This window comes from Nymphaea colorata, chromosome 13 (assembly GCF_008831285.2).
Source record: "Nymphaea colorata isolate Beijing-Zhang1983 chromosome 13, ASM883128v2, whole genome shotgun sequence".
NCBI lineage: Eukaryota > Viridiplantae > Streptophyta > Magnoliopsida > Nymphaeales > Nymphaeaceae > Nymphaea > Nymphaea colorata.
In genome coordinates, this window is record NC_045150.1 from 969,185 (window position 1) to 988,617 (window position 19,433).

Consider the following 19,433-nt stretch of genomic DNA (forward strand, 5'->3'; position numbering starts at 1 on the left):
TTGACCATCATTGGCGGCCATCCTACCATGTGTCTGTGATTCCATGTTGTATAATCTCAGTTTCGTACTTGTTCAAAATAATCCAGATATTATCACCGGGCCATATTTCTTTTTTTTTTTGTGGGACCTTTAGAAAGTTTCGGAAGAACTTGTAAAATCTTTTTATCAGTCAAATATATTTTTTCTAAAAATTTTCCTGTAACCAAATTAAAATTTTTAAAAACGTTAACTGAGTTTCTGTCAAATTAGTTCATCTAATACTTCACAGCAACCGACGCAACTAGCTGTTTATTTATCCATCCATGATCATATGGGAAACGCTCAAATATTCATTCTCTTGCAGTACAAATAACACAGTACAACTAAAAGAGTTTATTCAAGTTGGTGCACGACAACGACCATCTAAGGGCGGACCTCTATAAGAGAGTGGACGCCGACGCTGGTAACTATCTTATAGCTGGAGAAGCCGGCATCGATAAACAACTTCTTCCATTCCTCTTCAGTCCGTTCCCTGCCGTTGTTCATTACCATCATCTGTAGATCAACTAGCAGTTGCAGTTCGTTGAACACTTGATGAGGCCATTTCTTCCTTACTACGTCCACGACGATCACCTTTCCTCCTGGTTCTGGGATCGCCTCCCTGCACTGCCTCAGTATCTTCACGCAGTCTTTGTCATCCCAGTCGTGCAGTATTGCCTACTTGCATATAAGCATTAATATATAACTGATCATAGTTAAAATACATTTGGAGCTTCTGAATTCTGATTGTTGGTAACTACCCGCAGGCAAGGACTCGGTAAGATGAACAAAAAAAAAATCCCCTATAAGAAATAAGAACAATATTTTTATAAATATTTCAAAATAGTAACAAACTGAACATCTTTTAACGCATGAAAGCCTCGCATTGGCCTGTCAATGGAAATGACAAGACACTTGTTCGATGAGAACCAACAGTTTCAAGCTGACGTTTTGAACATTAATGATCCAAATTGTTACTAAATGAAATGAGTTGATTGTTTCTCTCTCGCTCTCTCTCTCTTTTACTTTGGCTCAACCCTTCTATTGTACTGATTTCAAGGAAGATGAGCCCCAATACACCCACATATGCACACACTTCAAATTTTATGAGGGGCTCAAATCAAAATAAATTTCATATTATTCGATAATTGGGGAGGTTGAGTAACTTTAAGTACTTTTTCAAAAAATCCAACCATGCTGCAGGCAGACGCTGATCGAGCCTTGAAAATTGTAGAAGTTAAAAAAAAAAGTGAAGAAACTTCGATTAATGAAATCAAGGCCACCGGTCTTAAGATCTAAAACTAAAACTATATTTACATTAAAATTATTATCATTTGAACCATATAATTATCAATGCAAGTATTTACATACTAGGAGACCTGCTTCTGTACGAAACCCTTACAAAGGACAAAACAAGAAGGTAACAGCGTGTTCAATTTGGCTACGCTAACTTCGCTCGACGGCCTTACATTGAAGGGCGGGAGAAGTTTAGTACTTGCGATCGGCCTTCAAAGAGAATCAACGAAGTATTTTGTCAATATCAACTGGACAGCGAGTGTCAGGGCAGATTCTATTCATGGGTACTGTAGATTCAAGCATGAGTCAAAATAATAGTCACAGAAAACTTTTTTTTTCAAATGAAAAAAACATGATAAATTAAATGACCGTTTAAAACTTATTTTTGAAAAAAACATCAAAAACGAAAAAAATGTGTTTTTAGCCCGTTTTTAACGCGCTTTTTTCGCGTTTTTTCAATGGGTATAAGAATAGGAGATTGAGAGTTGCATACCCCAGACGTGCAACAAAATATACACTGAAAGAAAAAAAAAAAAAAAAAAAAAGGAGGTTGACAAAATATCCCACTTGATTTTCAAGTCAAGCAGGACTGGCAAATGTTCATACCTTGAGAAGGACAGCATCGGCTGGTGGCACCGACTCCAACATATCACCTCCGATGGCAACAACGTTCTGCCGCGGCGGTGATGCGGCCACAACATGGGGCAAGTCCAGCACCATGCACTTGATGTGAGGAAAGGCCTCGGCTATGAGCGCGGCCACCGTCCCGTTCCCACCCCCAACATCCACAAGCGAGCTCACTCCCTCGAAAACTTCACCACACCTTTCAAGCATGCAACCCATGAACAGTTTGGCCACACTAGACATGGCCTCACCGAACAGCTTGTTGATCGTAGGATCGAGGCTCGCCTTGACCCACAGTGGCTCCCCATGCTTAGCCTGAAAGGCCGTAGGGTGAGACTCCCCTGATCGCAACCAAGCTGCCAAGTTGTCCCATGCAGAGACAACCAAAGGATGGAGGTTCAACACCGCAAGTGATGACAGATTATACCGGCCGTCCCTTAGCAAGAGCCTAGACACCGGCGTCAATCCATAATGCGAAACTTCCTCTCCTTCTTCGGCGTCGGTCTGCTTTGTTTCTTCGGCGAACACGCCGGCGTGCACCAGCAGGCGCATCAGGCGATCGAGGCATGAGGCGTCCGCCGGGGGGTTGATGGGGATCTTGGCGGCCAATTGAGAAGCAGTGAGCGGCTGTCCATGGCTGTGGATGATGTCCGGTATTCCGAGGTCAATGGCGGCCTTGAGTGAGTAGGATCTCACGTATGAGCGAGAAATCGTCTCGAGGTGAGCTTCTGCTGTGATCTGATCATCCATAGTCGTCCCCTCTTGGAGGTTCATCTTTTGATCCATGGCTCCACCTGCTATAACCAAAGAGATTAAGGATCCAGACAAATGATGAACGTCAGTTACTAATTTGTACGCATATGTGACATCAGATTATGGACAGAAGCAGCGCCTATGACATGTGCAATGACGTCGTTGGAATAGAATTATCGAATGTTCTAGCGTCCGTTGTAGCACATATAGCTACCTAACTCTTTTGGATAAGGTCTGGCCTCCTCCCAGCTATTTACCAATATATCTGATTTGGATGGATATTTTGTCAAACAGTTTTAAACGAAAAAAAAAATAAATATCTCATTAAGAAGTTGAGTCCTATTCCAAATTATGAAATGACATCTGATCGGATTTGGATTAGAATTCAGATTGAATTTACTTTTAAATAAATATCTTATATTCAATCCTCTTACATTTTGGAAATCTACTCAAAATTCGGATTCAATTTGGATATGAATGTCAAAATCCGATTTAGATTGTGAAATTGATTTTAAATTCACATTTAAATATGATTTTTCTTTGGTCATACTGGAATACGAATATCTAAGACTGATATTGTTAAAAGTATATCTACTTTGAATCTAATTCGTTGACATCTCTATTTGTAAATAAGTTGCCCTTTCATTTCTAAGCGAGTTTTTCCTTCCATTTTCGACCATGGGATTCTTTAAATGCTTCCCTGATATATATAGGAGCAATGGAGCAAAGATTGCTACCAATTTGTACTCATTCGGCTGGCTCAAGCTGAGTTTTACAGCATTGATCTCATTCAAATATTTTCAAACGCTGGACACCAAATAATAAAAACAGATTTAGTTAATCGTACCAAGTGATCAAATCTGGCGGGGTCAGATAAGTTTTATGATTACATAAGAATGTGTGTTTAACTAAAAAGCATCTAAAACAAATTTTTCTATTATTTAAACCTGAATCAGCCATAGTACTCCTAAACCAACCATCGAAGTGAGTTTTTTTTGTCATTGATTCATGCCAATTCTAATCACACCTCTTATTTTTACATGATTAGTTCATAATACATTCATATCTTCAGTTCTTTAATTTTAACTAATTTTATTTTGCATGATATTTACCCTTTTCATATTAATGGGTTATTTTTATGCCACTAATTATTTATTAGAAATAATTTCCAATTTCTTAAAGCATGTTTCATGCTATTTTCAAATATTTCTCTAAACCATTTTTCTTTTTTTAGATATTTATCTAAGAAAGCTTGCTTCATTAATCAATTAGTTAAACATCTTGTGCAAAGTGCATGACACACAAAATGATTTATTCAATTAATTAGATAAATGATCACCAAGTTTTTATTATTTTATTAAATAAAACACTTTTTTTTTTATGTTTTCAATCTTACTTACCTATGCAAAACATAATTATAGAGATTTTGTGTGTCAAATAATTCGTGGCAATTCTGATGCAAGCTTGTGGAAAGGGAAGACCTTCCAACCTTTATTGATAGAGCTACACAAAAACTTGCAAAAAAGTCAAAAGAGGTAAGCTCGGCCAAGCACTTCACAACTACAAGAACTATCATCTAAGAACATATAAACAAAACACGGGACCAAAAATATGAGCTACATTACGGCTCCATACATCGGCATAATTATTTTCAACAATGTGAACAGGAGGGTCGCCATCCTATGCCATCAACCATAGATAGCATAGGGAAATTATTAGACAGTGCATTTGCCCTTGATCGCCCACCTAAGCATCTTTTTCCAAACAACATTGTTACATAAAATGACAATGTCCATAGTCACATAATCTGCTAATATTCTCTCTTAGAAAAGAACAAGTCAGCTTCCAAATAAGTGATCGAGTTGGCGCCATGACAATTTTCAAAGCAATATAACATTGATTAGGAAGTTTTTGTTGCTTTTAAATTGCTATGAAAACAAATCTACTAATTGAAAATATATGTATATATATTTCTTATGTTATAATAAACAATGAATAGAATAAGTGCTTGTCTCTTGCTTTATTTTCTTTGTGAAGGGCCACACAAGGTGTTGAGACAGTTGACAAATTTTGTCCCGTATTGAAAAGGCAGGTGCGAGTTGGTGACACGACGTCTCTATATAAATGCATAAAGCAAGCTGATGTATGAAAGCATCCTTATTTGGAACGGACCTGGATTAGGAACCTAGTCTAGTCCTGGACCGGGTCTGTTTAAGAGGCCACGTCTTAAGTGCAGTAACTTTGAATTTGGTATTCAAATTTAAATTTTAGCTATGAGTTGGATTTGGACATTTAAATTTGGATATATATACTTTTTGGGTGCCTTTTTTTTTAATTGTTATTATCCAATTAGATATTTATATCAATTTTTTAAACCGAATATAATCCTAACTTTTATCTTGATATCAATTTCTTTTGTATCTGATTTATTTAAAGTAATTTGATTGGATAAGCGATCTAAATTTATATTCATCGACGTCCTTTGTGGCATCCCTAGATCCTAATCCCTTATCTTAGTTAGAAAGTAAAGAAGAACATGATATTTTTCAAGAGAATGTTTTTTGTAAATTTAATTTTATCTTCATGCCTTGTGAGCAAACGTAAGCGCCAAATAAATAAACCGAGTCGATGATTTATGTGATAGACTTCATTATTTCAAAATTGTTATTAAGAAGGTTCCTTTTGATTCAGAGTGTCATTGCTTCCTTTTTATAAGATTTAAGACCAATAATGAATTTTCAAAGGTCAAACTTACAAGAAAAAATTATCCGCCATTTGGAAAAGGTTAAAACTGCTCTAACTATGGACAATCTTGCCCCATCCTTGAGATTTAATGGGTAGGTATGCACCATCTGGTAGATGGACTAGAGAGCTTTGGTAAATCAAGAACATTTAATAAATGTTCTTTTTTTATTTCACATGCACATATTTTTTTACATTGTGGGTGTTTTTGACAGTTTCATATTCAATCTGAAATGTTGTTTACATTTTGGGGGAAAAAGTACTTTTCAAAATTTTAACTTGCCGCCTCTAAAAATTGTGAAATCATAAAATTTTAGATATAGATGTCATACAAGATTTAGCTAAGAAAAACGTAAGTGTAAAGTAGGCATAAAGATAAATGGAATTCAGTTGAGTTATGCTAAAATGTTAAAATAATAAAAAATTATAAAAGCAAGGCATCGGATGTTCAGATAAGTAACAAATCACTACTTAAACTCTAAAAGTTAACAACAGGTGTTTGACTTTGAAGAAAAAGTCCCAAAAGACCGCCTATCAAAGAAAACATTAATTTTACCATGTAAAGGGCAACAATAGGAGAACCGCTCATCTCTTAGCAGAGAAATATTACTTGTCCTTTAAAAGAGTATTTTGTTAACTTATACCAAAAATTAATGTTTCCATTAACAAGCGGTTTTGCCAGAATTTCTTTCAAAATTTAAACATCTATTTCTTATTTTTTAAAAGTTAAGCAGTGATTCGTTGTCTGCTTATATGTAAGTTCCTCAAACATTTCTTCTAGAAAGCTTCCGAATTATTAACATTGGTGTGAATCGGCTCCCATCAACCTGTATGCATCGTATCGGCTGGATGACGATACATGAATGAACATAAAATTGGCTGCTTCAAAATATCAACTGATACGAAGCCCTCCAAAATCACCAACATAGGTCGAAACGCATCGGCAGACAATCCGTATCGTTGAGTGAGGCGTGTTTAGAGAAAAACGACACGCCGCACCGATACTTTTGACCCTGCCTCCGAGTATCGATCGGGGTGCTCGCCTAGATCAGCATGGCATGCGCTTCTTATCTATATCATCGCCTCCTTCCCGGGAATGTTCCCATTTGAAAGAATCGTGCGTCTCTCCAAGGAGGTGACAGCCGTTTCCTTACGCTCAGAGAGAGAGAGAGAGAGAGAGATTTTCTCTCCCCGACTCCCGCCTTCCCTTGTTGAAGACGAATCAACGTCATCGAAGGCAACAACCTGCCTGCCGACATACAGGCAGTCTGAAGCTTGCCGCTATGGATTCTGGTAAGGGTTGACCTCCTTCCTGTTCCTCCTCTTCTCTCTCGCTTTGGTTAAGAACTCGTCGATTTATTCTGTTTGTATTCTGAGCATCAGCATCGGCAACAAGGCTGCCGGAAGAAATAGAAAGAAGGAAGTTCGTTTCTTCCCTTTCCTCCTCGTTGGTCGGAGGTCATGGAGAGCGTCAAGACCGCGCCAGTGGACAACCAAGGTCGTTCTGCGGCCGCTTCCTCCAAGAAGAGGGGCGCCGGAATCAGGGCATGGCTTGTCATCGATTCTTCCGGCCGGCCGAAGCTCGAAGAGTTCGAGAAGCACCGGATTATGCGCCGCACCGGCCTCCCTGCTCGCGACCTCCGAATCCTAGATCCCTTGCTCTCCTACCCATCGAGGATCCTAGCCAGGGAAAGGGCCATCGTCGTCAACCTAGAGCACATCAAGGCCATCATCACAGCGGCGGAGGTCCTGCTGCTAAATTCAAAGGATCCTCTGGTTGCTCCGTTCGTTCGGGATCTTCAATCCCGTATTTCGAGTATGTGTTGCTCTTCGCCTTCTCCGGAGGTAACTTCCAATGCCTTCTCCTTTTACCGTGAGAACTGCAAGTGCTAATTATTCGGTTCTTTTCTGTTTTGCTTTTTCATGAAAATGAAGAAGCACTCCATTTACCGCTTCACTTGTGAATCATGATATGCTTTGGTATCGTTCTGTTTACTTTGTCTACATTACCTATTTCCGATAACAACTCTCTGCCATAATTTCTGTATCAACAGAAATCTTGATTAAATTGGAAATCACACAACTCATTACGCATTGTAGCTTGACATATATCGACCAGGAAATCACACAACTCATTACTTAGGGATCGACCAGTTACAAAGAAAATCTACAACAAATTTAACGTTACACAATATAAGGAAATAAATTCAAAATTTGATATATTGTCAAAATTATCTTCCACACGGATTTCTCGTCAACTGCTGCCCTTGGATCGTTCCTATATTGATCACACCAATACTCCCGCTCAAGTTTGCGTATGAAGATCCAAAACACCCAACTTGCCAACAATATTGTTAAAGATGTTTCAACTCATTGGCTTTGTGAACATATCGGGCAGCTGTAATTGAGATGGTACATGTTGTGGTTGGATAATGCCCTCTTGGATCTTTTCTTGTACAAATATATGTTTAGTTTTTCATGAAAAGATTAGGTTTGCTGAGACATAAACCTTATCTTGATAATCACTTACAAGCTGCTTGACTTAATGTGATATAAACCTAAGAGGCTGAGTCGTTTAATGGTGAATGGAGCAATATAATTTCACGTACCGCTGTTGCCATTGGTCGGTATTCCACTTCTGCAGATGATTGAGCCGCAGTAGATTGTTTCTTAGAACGTCATGCAATCAGACTTTTGCCAAGGAAGACAATGTAACCACTCACAGATCACCTGACTAGGATTACTAGCCCAGTCAGAGTGACAATAGCCCTTAAGTTGAGATTCACTTGATGAAGATAGAAAGATTCCTTTGCTCGGTGAAGACTTTAGATATCTTAGCACCGTAGTCACAAAAAATGCATTTTTTTTCAAAAAAAAAAAGTGAAAAAACACAATAAATTAAATGGCAGTTTAAAACTTACAAAAAACGTGTTTTTTTTTAAAACGAAAAAACGAATTTTTGCAATTTTTCCACTTTTTTCATTTTTTCATTTTTTATTTTTTAATGCCAAACAGTTTTTTTTTTCATTTTCTATTTTTTATTTGTTGCAAATCTACTTACCTTTTGATCTTTGTGTTATTCGTTTCTCATTTATTTTATTTTTCCCTAGTTTCATAGTGTGCACCTTGGAGTTTGCATGAATTGACTTAGGGTTTGTACTGAAAACATGTTGTCTGGCCAAGAATAATCAAATAAATCAACCTGCCCAGAAGGCGTCGATACTTAGCCGGATCCTTTAACACCTCGCCATCATTTGGATTCAGTCGTTATTTTTTATCCATAGGGAATATGATTAATTTGGCTCCTAATAATCCTGTGCCTGAAAGAATATCCAATGTGTATTTTCTTTGACTAAGAAATACTGATGGAGCACTGGCAACCTCTATACCTAGGAAATACTTGAGATTTTCTAGGTCTTTGTTATAAAATTTTGAATGTACAAATTTCTTGAGCAAGTTGATTCCTTGTTCATCATTGCCTGCAATAATATGACGATCAACATACACAAGAATAACAATAAAAGAATTTCCCTCTCTCTGAGTGCACATATAATCAATAGTTGATTGGATGGAGTAGGCATCATTGAGTGCCGGTGATAACTTATGGAACCCATTGCGTGGGGATTGTTTCAATCCATAAAGTGATTTGTGTAGTCGGCATACTTGATTCTTGGAATAAGAATGCTCCCTTACTACGAAAACCCTGTGAAAGAGTCATGCATACTTCTTCATCAACCTCACCATGAATAAAGATGTTACTGACATCCATTCGATGCAAGACCCAACCTCTTAAATTACTACTAGAGCAAGTAGAGTGCACATGGTAGCAAGCTTTGTGACTGGGACAAATGTTTCATGATAGTGAATCCCTTCAGCTTGTGTATATCCTTTAGCAACAAGGTACGCTCCTTAGCACTCAATGGTGCTATCAGACTGTGAGGGTATTTTTCATTTTTTTTTTTTCATTTTCCACCCCTGCCTTCACCGCCGGCGATGATCGGCAACGACAGTCGTCGATCTTGAGATAACAGTCGAGTTATTGCCGGCAGTGGACCATACCGGCGACGGCAGCGGCGACTGTGAGGGTATTTTCATTTTTTTTTTCATTTTACATCCCTGCCTTCGCTGCCGGCTCTTCAGACTGTTTTTTGTGTTCCATTTGCGTCTGTTTTTGTGTTTTATTTTCCAAGTGTTTCGCCGGAGATATGCATCGACTGTTAGAAATATGCATCTTTGTTTGTGTTTGTGTTCCCTTTATTTGACCTCTTAATCAGAAAACGACCAGCAATAACTCGACTGTCACTCAAACATGATCTTGAGCCGGCGACGGCAAGTTCTGAGATATATCGTTTCGTGATCATCTCTGCGTCTTCCCTAGTTATTGTTGTGATATATCGTTTCGTGAGAGGATTCGTCTATTTGGAATGATCCCCGTTTCTATTGGTTCTATCTTGCTGCTCTTTTGCTAGGTGCTTTTCAAACATAAGTTGTAATGGCTGATAAAGGAAAAGAAATGATGCCTGCAGGAAGCAAAAATGTAGAAAGCAGCAGTGGTAGTGTTAATACCGCTACAGTAGAGATGGATAATCCATCTCAGCCTCTTTGGCGCTATGTGAAGAAACTATCAAAAGGACCAAGTGGTGGTGGGAATGTAATGTTTTCTTGCAAATTTTGTGATATGATGTTCACGGGCTCTTATACACATTGCAAGGCACGTTTGTTGCATATTTCTGGCGTTGGAATTAGACAATGCCCAAAAGTTACCAACGAGGAGATTAATATATTCAAAAAAAGAACAAGATGCAGCTGAGACGAAGAAATCTTCATCCAGATCAAGTGTGTCTGTTCCTCTTTATGCTACTGAAGGAGGTGAAGATCATTCAAAGAAAAGAAAAACATTAGAACAAGCATTCAATAATATGGGAAGGGCAGAAATGGATAGAAGGATCAGAAGGTTCTTTTTTGCAAGTTCACTTCATTTTAATGTAGCCAGAAGTCCTTATTGGAAAGATGTTGTTACAGGTTTGGCTAATTGCAGTTTGAGTGTTATATACCCCCGAGTTCAGAGAAGTTAAGAACAGTAATTCTTGCAGAAGAGAAGGCAAACATTGAAAAATTGTTAGAGAAGAAGAAATTTTTGTGGATACAATATGGAGTATCCATTGTTTCTGACGGATGGACTGATATACAAAGGAGGCCACTGATAAATTTTATTGCTTATTCGATTGATGGACCAATCTTCTTGAAATGTGTTGATGCATTTGAGGAGTATAAAAATGTTGAGTATTTAAAAGGGCTATTTATAGAAGTCATCAAAGAAGTGGGTGAAGGTAATGTTGTGCAACTTATTACTAATAATGCTCCAGTTTGCCAACGAGCAAGAATGAATTTGGCAAGTGATCCCAAGTATAGTCACATATTATGGACTCCTTGTGTGGCACACAGTATAAATCTAGCACTTTAAAGTATTTGCAACCCATCAAAAGATGATCCAAATGCCAATTTCTTGTGTTCATGATTAAGGAGCTTGAGCATGATGTCAGAAACATCAAAAATTTTGTTGTAAACCACAACAATGCTCTTGCTATATTTAATAGGCATTCTGATTTGAAATTGTTGAAGGTAGCAGAGACTCGTTTTGCATCCATTATCGTAATGATAAAAAGAATAAAGCAGGTGAAACATGCATTAACACTTATGGTGACTGACAATGATTGAGAGTTTTATCAAAATGATGACATCGTGAAGGCTCAAAAAATTAAAAAATGCATTTTAGAAGATGAATGGTGCGATAAAGTTACATATTTTCTGCAGATTATAGAGCATATTTGGCAGATGCTGAGAGAAGTTGATAAAGAAGGGCCCATGCTTCATAAAGTTTATGATATGTGGGATAACATGATTGAAAAAATTCAAAACATCATTTTTAGACATGAGCAGAAGAATGTTGCACTTGATGATTCTGAGTTTTTCGATTATGTGCATAGATTTTTAGTAGGAAGATGGAACAAAAGCAATAACCCTTTGCATTGTATGGCACACTCTTTAAATCCCAAATATTATGGACAAATATGGTTGGCAAGAGGTACTGTCGTGTTCCTCCTAATCAAGATCCAGAAATATCAAAAAATAGGGAGATATGTTTGGGAAGATTGTATTCTGATTTTCATCGGTTAAAGATAATAAATAATGTGTTTGCGAGCTTCTCTGGTGGAAGAAATAATTCAATACAAGCTGCAATGACAAGAGATGAAGAAGATCCTGTTAATTGGTGGTTGTGTTTTGGAGCATCGACACCAAATCTCCAACAACTTGTGCTGAAGTTATTATCTCAACCTGCAACCTCTTCACGTTGTGAAAGAAATTGGAGCACTTATTCTCAAATTCACAACACCAAGAGAAATAAGCTAACTAGTAAGCGAGCAGAAGATTTAGTTTATGTCCACTCCAACCTATGCTTACTTTCACGTACTTCAAATGATTACATGTATTTCTTTCTTTTTGTATCTTTGATATGTATATATGATTTAGTTTATGTCCACTCCAACCTCTTCATGTTGTAAAAGAAATTGTTGCAACTTGCAGTTCAGGATCATCCAAGTATTGGGATGTTAATCCAAAGGACATTGATGTGGAACTTGAAGGAGAACATGATTTGCATGCTTTTAACATGGACCTTACAGAACCTGTTGCTCCTTCTAATCTTCATGATGCGATTGAGGAGAATCAAGAAAGCTGACATGTTTGTATAATTGTATGTTAATTACTTCCATACTGTGTTTTGGACCATGATTTTATCCTGTTTGCAATTTTATGTTATATATGTGTGAATATGTTATTTTGTTTGAAATTTTCTGATATATATATATATATTCGTGTGTGTACGGCCGTACCCCCGTTCCCAAATTTTTTGAAAATGGTCCGTACTCGTACCCATATCGGTATCCGTACCTATGTGACATAGATCATAATCTTCTCCATATTGTTGTGTGAAGCCTCGTGTCACCAATCTTGCCTTGTATCTTTTTACACTGCCATCAGGTTTATATTTAATTTTATAAATCAATTTTCAACCTACTACATTCTTTTCTTTGGGTCTAGGAACAACTTTCCATGTCCCACATTCATGCAATGCATCTATTTCTTTATTCATTACTTTGATCCAATGCGACGACTTGGATGCTTCCTCAAAAGAAGTAGGTTCATCTCCTTTTATAACTTGAGACATAAAGAGCTGAAAATCTAAGGAGAGATTATCATAGCTTACCCATCTATGAATGGGGTGTCGCACTCGCACCGATCTTCTGACAGGCTGATCATAGACTTCAACATGGGAAGAGGTTGGATTGTCATCTCTCCCTTTTTTCTAACGAGTGTAAACCTGTCCTGAAGACATGAAGCATTGTTTTCTCCTTCTTTCATAGCTGGAACAAGTTCTTTGTTTCCTTCTGTTTGTGTGATACGTGAAGATCCTATCTCATCATGTGGATGTGATTCTAGACTGCCTCCTGCAAATAACTCAGCACTTACCCAAGGATCATATGATTCCACGGGTTAAGAATTCTCAGTAGAAATGTTAAAATTGTGTTCATCAAACACAACATTTCTCGATACTTTGATGCGTCTAGTTGTAGGGTCATAACATCTGAAACCTTTGTATTCATCTGCATAGCCAACGAACCTGCACTGCACTGCTTTGCTCTGAAATTTATTTATCAATGACGAGTCCATGTGAACATAGCACACACATCCAAAAACCCTTAAATCATTGTAGTTTGGATTTCGACCAAAAAGAGTGAAGTGAGGAGATTTTGAATCCAAAATTGTCATGGGCAGACGGTTTATTATATGAACAGCAGTGTGAAAAGCCTCCGTCCATAGAGTAATAGGAGTATTACTATCATGCATGATACTCATACCACTTTCCACGATGTGACGATGTTTCCGTTCAGCTACACCATTTTGTTGTGGGGTGTATGGGCATGAAATCTGTCGAGTTATCCCATTTTCTCGTAAAAAGTTAATAAAGTCACGTGAAGAATATTCTCCCCCACCATCACAATGGAAATGCACAACTTTAGACGGGAACTGTGTTTGGATCATGGCGTGAAATTCTTGAAAGATACTAAACAGTTCTGATTTTTGTTTCATGAAGTGAATCCAAGTATATCGAGAATAAGAATCTATGAACGAAACATAATAGCGAGAGCCAGACAAAGAATCAATGGGAGCTGGCCCCCATACATCAGAATAGACAATCTCAAAAGGTTTTGAAGCTCTTTTATTGATATTATGGAAAGGAAGTATATGCCTCTTAGATAGTTCACAACTAGAACATTTTTTGTCATAGGAATCAAAATATAGACTGGATTTTGCAATGAGATTATCTGATGCAAGTTTTTCCAAAAACCCACGACTACAATGTCCCATACGACCATGCCATAAATTTGACTTACTGATGTCTGATTGGAGACAACTAGAACTTGGAATTTGTGAAGGTTTGAAAGGAAAGCAGGTCAATTGAGTTGGATTTGAAGAGGACTTGAAGAGATAAGGATTTTCCTTGAAAATATACATATTTCCTTGGCGTTCCCCTTCACCAAATGTTTTCTTCGTTAGAAGATCCTTGACATACATAGAAGAAGAAGTAAATTCAACAGATGAGTTTGTATCATCTACAAGTTTAGAAATGAAAATAATATTCTTTTTGATATTTGGAGCAAGGGCGACATTTGACAAAGATAGTGGAAATGGTGATGTTGGAAGAGAAATTTGTGCATTTCCAATATGTGTGATAGGATGAAAACCTCCGTGAAAACTTCTTCATTTAAATGCCCATTTAGAAAAGCATTTTTATCATCCCATTTGAAAGATAGGCCACTATTTGATAGAAGCAACAACAACAAGAGCTCTAACAGAGGTCATACCAGGGGCAAAGGTTTCTTCATAGTCAAGCCCATACTCTTCAGCATAACTCTTAGCAACAAGTCTAGCTTTATACCTTTCCAAGGTCCCATCACTCTTAGTTTTAACTTTATAAATCCATCTACATCCTATTGTCTTTTTCCCTAGAGGTAGAGAAACAATATCCCAAGTCTCATTACTTTCAAGAGCTTTAAGTTTTTGGCTCATAGCATCAATCCAATTTTAGTCATCCTTGGCTTCAAGATAAGATGAAGGCTCATAAAAGGAATGATGTGTCATAAGACAAGTTTTATACTTAGGAGAAAAAGACTCATAAGAAATAAATCTTTGAGGAGGCCTTCTATGTCTTTGAGACCTCCTAAGATTGGCTTGATCAATTTCTTGTGTAGTATGATCTCTTCTCCTATACACTATAATGTCTCTTGGAAGATTAGTTTGAACAATGCCTCAATAACGTCACATTTGAAGCTTCCTTCAACACAACAAAGTAATACTCAAGAGGCCTCACCCAAGAGGAACAAAGAACATATATTAAATCCATTAAACACTACAAGAAGTGGCTACAAAGCCATAAACATACACAAGGGCTGTACACCATATATATAATGGAGGGAACAAGAGAGAGGAGAAGGCTAGCCGTTGGAGACTAGTTCCAACGTCTATAAATCTAGCCGTTGGGACTAGTCTCCCCTTTTGGTCCCCTTTGGATAAAAACAAAAAAGGCAGGGGTAAAAGGGGAAAGATACAAAGTTATAAGAAAAAATGAAACGACATAAAGAAGGTGAAAAATTACATAAATATCCTAAGTATCTAAACCTATAATATGTATATATATATATATATATATATATATATAAAACATATATTAGATGACAAGTATATGTAATGTACATACATATATGCATATGTATAGGTGACATACGTACATTCTAACAGTATCCTCTTGGTTGTCGATACCCTGCTGCATGTGTAGGCCTGTGCAAGTAGACCCAATCGCCCACACTATATTGCTGATCTATGTGCCTGCGATTGTATTGAATGACCATACGATTGCGTGCAGCAGGAGATGTGCCTTGAGATCTTTAAGTATGGCATCGCGACAACCGAGTTGTGTATCAACCGATTCTTCCCTTTTAGTGTCTGGCTGGTAACGTCGTATAGTTGGTGGAGCTCGACCACAAACTGCTTCAAATGGGGTGACACCGGTGGAAGAATGTCAACTAGTGTTGTACAAAAATTCAGCCTATGATAAATAGTCCACCCAAAGTCGAGGTCGTTGCCCCGCAAAGCAGTGTAGATACGTCTCAAGGCAGCGGTTGACAACCTCGGTTTGGCCATTTGTTTGCGGGTGGTATGTCATGCTTAATTGCAGCTTCGTGCCATGCAGGCTGCAACTGAAAATATTCCTTCCAAAAAGCACTAATAAAGATAGGATCTTTGTCGCTGGTTATTGATCTGGGCATGCCATAATGTTTTCCGATATGGTCTTGAAAAGTATGGGCTACCATTTTTGCTGTGTAAGGATGCAAGAGGGGCACAAAGTGAGCATACTTAGATAGACAGTCAACCACTACCAGAATGACAGATTTTCTTCAAGACAATGGAAGACCTTCTATGAAATCCATAGATGTATCTTCCCATATAAGTTCTGGTGTTGGAAGAGGCTGAAGGAGGCCCACTGGTTTCATCGTTTCATATTTGTTTCTTTGACAAAGGTCACAGTTCCGGACAAAATCTCTTATGGCCCTTTTCATTCCAGGCTAGTAGAAGGTGGGATGCAGCCGGCGGTAAGTGCCCTCCACTCCTTCATGGCCTGTCGCATGCTCATTGTAGTAATGTTGTATTAGTGATTGTGGCAGCGCTGTCTCTGGCGGAATAAATATGCATCCATTACGATACAAGTATGGTGGTTTCCATTCATACCCATATACTTGAAAGGGTTGGTCTCTAACTTTTCTCTGACTTTTTTTACCGACACTGCCTCACCCTGCGCATGTCCCACAGGTGAGCTTGGACTTGTGAGATGGACAGCAAGCTGCTGACCTGTGGTTCGAAGGTTCTAGACAGCCCATCGGCCGCAGCATTCTCCTTACCCTTGCGATAACAAACCTTGAAATCAAAACTCATTAACTTAAGTATTCATTTCTGAAGTGTTGGAGATAGTGACGGCTATTGAAGACAGTGTTTAAGGCTGCAATGATCCGTTAGCACTACAAATTGTTGCCCCATAAGATAATGTTTCCATTTTAGCACTGCGAGAACTATTTGCTATTAGTTCTCGTTCATAGGTGGACTTACTAGCAAATGTCGGGCCCATTTCCCTGTTGAAATAAGCAATTGGGTGGCTACCTTGACTAAGAATTGTATCCACCCCCAAGTCTGATGCATCCGATTCGACGGTGAAAGGAAGCTGGAAATTGGGCATTTGTAGAACCGGAGCTGCTGTCACTGCCTCTTTTGGTTGTTGGAACGCCTGCTCCACCTGGGGACTCCATGCAAACCGACCTTTTTTGGATAGCACCGTGAGGGGTGCAGCCACCAGACCATAGTTTTTGACAAACTTACGGTAGTAACCTGTGAGCCCAAGGAATGTGCGTAGTTCTCTTACTGTTCTTGGAGTGCTCCACTCTTTCACCGCTTGCACCTTCTCTTGTTCCATACTTACTTTTCCATGGCTTATCACATGTCCTAGATAAGCAATCTTGACTGTACCAAAGACACACTTCAAAAGCCTGGCGTGCAGTTGATGTCGTTTCAGCACTATTAATACTGCGCGCAAGTGTTTGAGATGCTCTTGTTGATCCGTGCTGTAAATTAGTATCGTCAAAAAATACCAATACAAACCGTCGCAAAAAGGGGCGAAACAAATCATTCATCAACGACTGAAAAGTGGAGGGTGTGTTTGTTAGTTCAAAAGGCATGACATTGAATTCGTAGTCCCCCATCGTGGGTATGGAAGGCAGTTTTTGGATTGACCTCCTTCACAACTCGGATTTGATGGTAGCCTGAGCGCAAGTTGAGCTTAGAAAATATGCATGTCCCACGTAGTTCATCTAGCAAGTCCACCACGATGGGTATCAGATATCTGTCCTTGATGGTGATGGCATTTAGCGCACGACAGTCCAGACAGAACCACCAACTAACGTCTTTCCTTTTAACCAATAAGGCCGGCGATGCAAAGGGGCTCCGATTCGACTGAACAACCCATGTTTTCAATATTTCCTGTACTAGCTGCTCGAGCATTTCTTGCTGCGCACGATTGTAGCGATAAGGTCGGGATTTGACTGTTTCAGATCCTAGCTATAACTCGATTTGGTGCTCGTGAACACGCGCAAGTGGTAGCGCCGCTGGCGTGCTAAAAACTGGTTCAAACTCGTTCAACAATTCCTTCAGTATTCTTCGGTATGCTTCAAACCCACACTGACTGCCTGTTTCAACATACGACGGTACTTGGTTGGGAGCAAAAAGAAAAGAGGCAGTTGGTCCCTTCATCAGACAGGCATCCAGGGCTTCTACACAAGGTCACCTTGGGGTTGCTTCGAGTGTAAACGGTTTGTTTGCCGGCCCTCTAAACTGCATCTTCATGCCCACAAAGTCCCATACGACCTCTCCAATTTCACGCAGCCACTAGATGCCCAACACCAAGTCGGCCCCTACCATGCCAGAATGTACAACTGCACGGAAAACTGAAGACCCTGTATCTCCAACATTTCCAGATGGCATTTGCCTCTGCATTTCAATGTATTGTCGTTGCCTACCACAACGTCAAACACCGGTTGAGCCTCCATACTGTATCCTAGAGCTCGAGCTGACTTCTCACAAGTGAAATTGTGAGTCGAGCCTGTGTCTATCAGTATACTAACCTTTCGGCCACACAACTTGCCTTCCAAGGGCATCAAGTGAGGAACTTCATCACCAGCCTGGGCATGCAGCGATATTTCTGGTGTCATCCTTTCCTCAGCGGCGTCTACTTCAGCAGCTAAGGGAGAGTCCTCGCCATCATCCAGTGGATCGTCCTCTTCTTCCACGAGATACATATGTACTCTCTTGCAGTTATGCCCTGGCACCCATGGACGATCGCAGTGGAAACATATGCCTTGTCGCCTCTTTTCTTTTATTTGTTTAGGCGTTAGATGTCTCACGAATTGTCGAGGCGCGTTTCCTGTCTTGTTTCTCCCTATTACATACAGAAAGGCTTCAGATTTCATCGGTTCACGCTGGCTGCTCCTAGCGTGTAGCCAGCTCCTACCGATAGTGCCCCTGTCTGTGATGTGCAGCTGCTTGTTTTTCTCCTCCACCGTGCGCGCAATTTCAAAGCAGTCTAATAAGGTTCGGGGTTTCATAGCTTGGGCCTCTACATGTATTTCATCCTTAAGCCCTCCTACAAACGCTCTGATCAAGGCCTCAAAAACTCCATCTTCATGGGCCTCTAGGCTGTGCCTCCTGCTCTGTTCTCTGGCTACACGTGTCCCCTACGGTCGTCTGACTGCGTCTTATCTGAGTTAGAGGAACGTTGTTAAGAACCTTGTTGAAGACTTTCGCGTAATAGCGCTGCCATCGCCTGCTGTTCCGCCAACATGGCCTCCAACCGTGCATCCACTGCATCCAAACGTTGATCCATCACGTGCATCTGCCCTTCTAGGCCGCCTATCTCCACTTCCACCTGGTTGCGGTGCTGTTCCACTGCTGCGATCGCATCTCTCGCTGTGATCCTCTCGGCCATGGCTGTTGCAGCACTGTGCTCTGATACCTTGTTAGCCTCTGCACACAGCTAACAGCCTATCCTGCGCCTCCTTCTGCTTAACTCTTACCCAAAACCACACAAAGCCCAGCTTCTCTCACGTATTGTAATTCTTCATTAGGGTTTAATTCCCTTAATCATGCTTAATACATAGCATGATGGGTTGGGTAAATAAAGGCCTAACTGGACCCGACCCGTTACATAAAGAAATACTAAACTGGAAACGCAGAAACAGGAAATAACACTTTGTGAAATAAAACTTTGCGCATAACATCCACCTAATTATCCCAAAGCTGGAGCAACTTCTGATAATTCCAAAACTGGAAAAGAGCAA

The 19,433-nt window shown here is 39.4% G+C and overlaps 2 protein-coding genes across 2 annotated transcripts in view; one reads left to right on the forward strand and one right to left on the reverse strand.

Moving 5' to 3' along the window:
- Nucleotides 1-349: 349 nt before the first annotated feature.
- Nucleotides 350-2,775, reverse strand: LOC116266629 (trans-resveratrol di-O-methyltransferase-like). The gene is made up of 2 exons (XM_031647928.2): nt 1,921-2,775; nt 350-696 (listed from the first exon to the last, which is right to left on the reverse strand). The coding sequence occupies exons 1-2, from the start codon at nt 2,722-2,724 to the stop codon at nt 403-405; spliced, it is 1,098 nt and encodes a 365-aa protein (XP_031503788.1). The 5' UTR covers nt 2,725-2,775; the 3' UTR covers nt 350-402.
- A 3,799-nt stretch (nt 2,776-6,574) lies between these two features.
- Nucleotides 6,575-19,433, forward strand: part of LOC116267223 (magnesium transporter MRS2-F-like) — a 51,047-nt gene continuing 38,188 nt past the window's right edge. The window contains exons 1-2 of the mRNA XM_031648836.2: nt 6,575-6,726; nt 6,817-7,278. Of these exons, the coding sequence (XP_031504696.1) occupies nt 6,895-7,278 (384 nt within the window). The 5' untranslated portion in view covers nt 6,575-6,726; nt 6,817-6,894. The remainder of the gene's footprint in view (nt 6,727-6,816; nt 7,279-19,433) is intronic.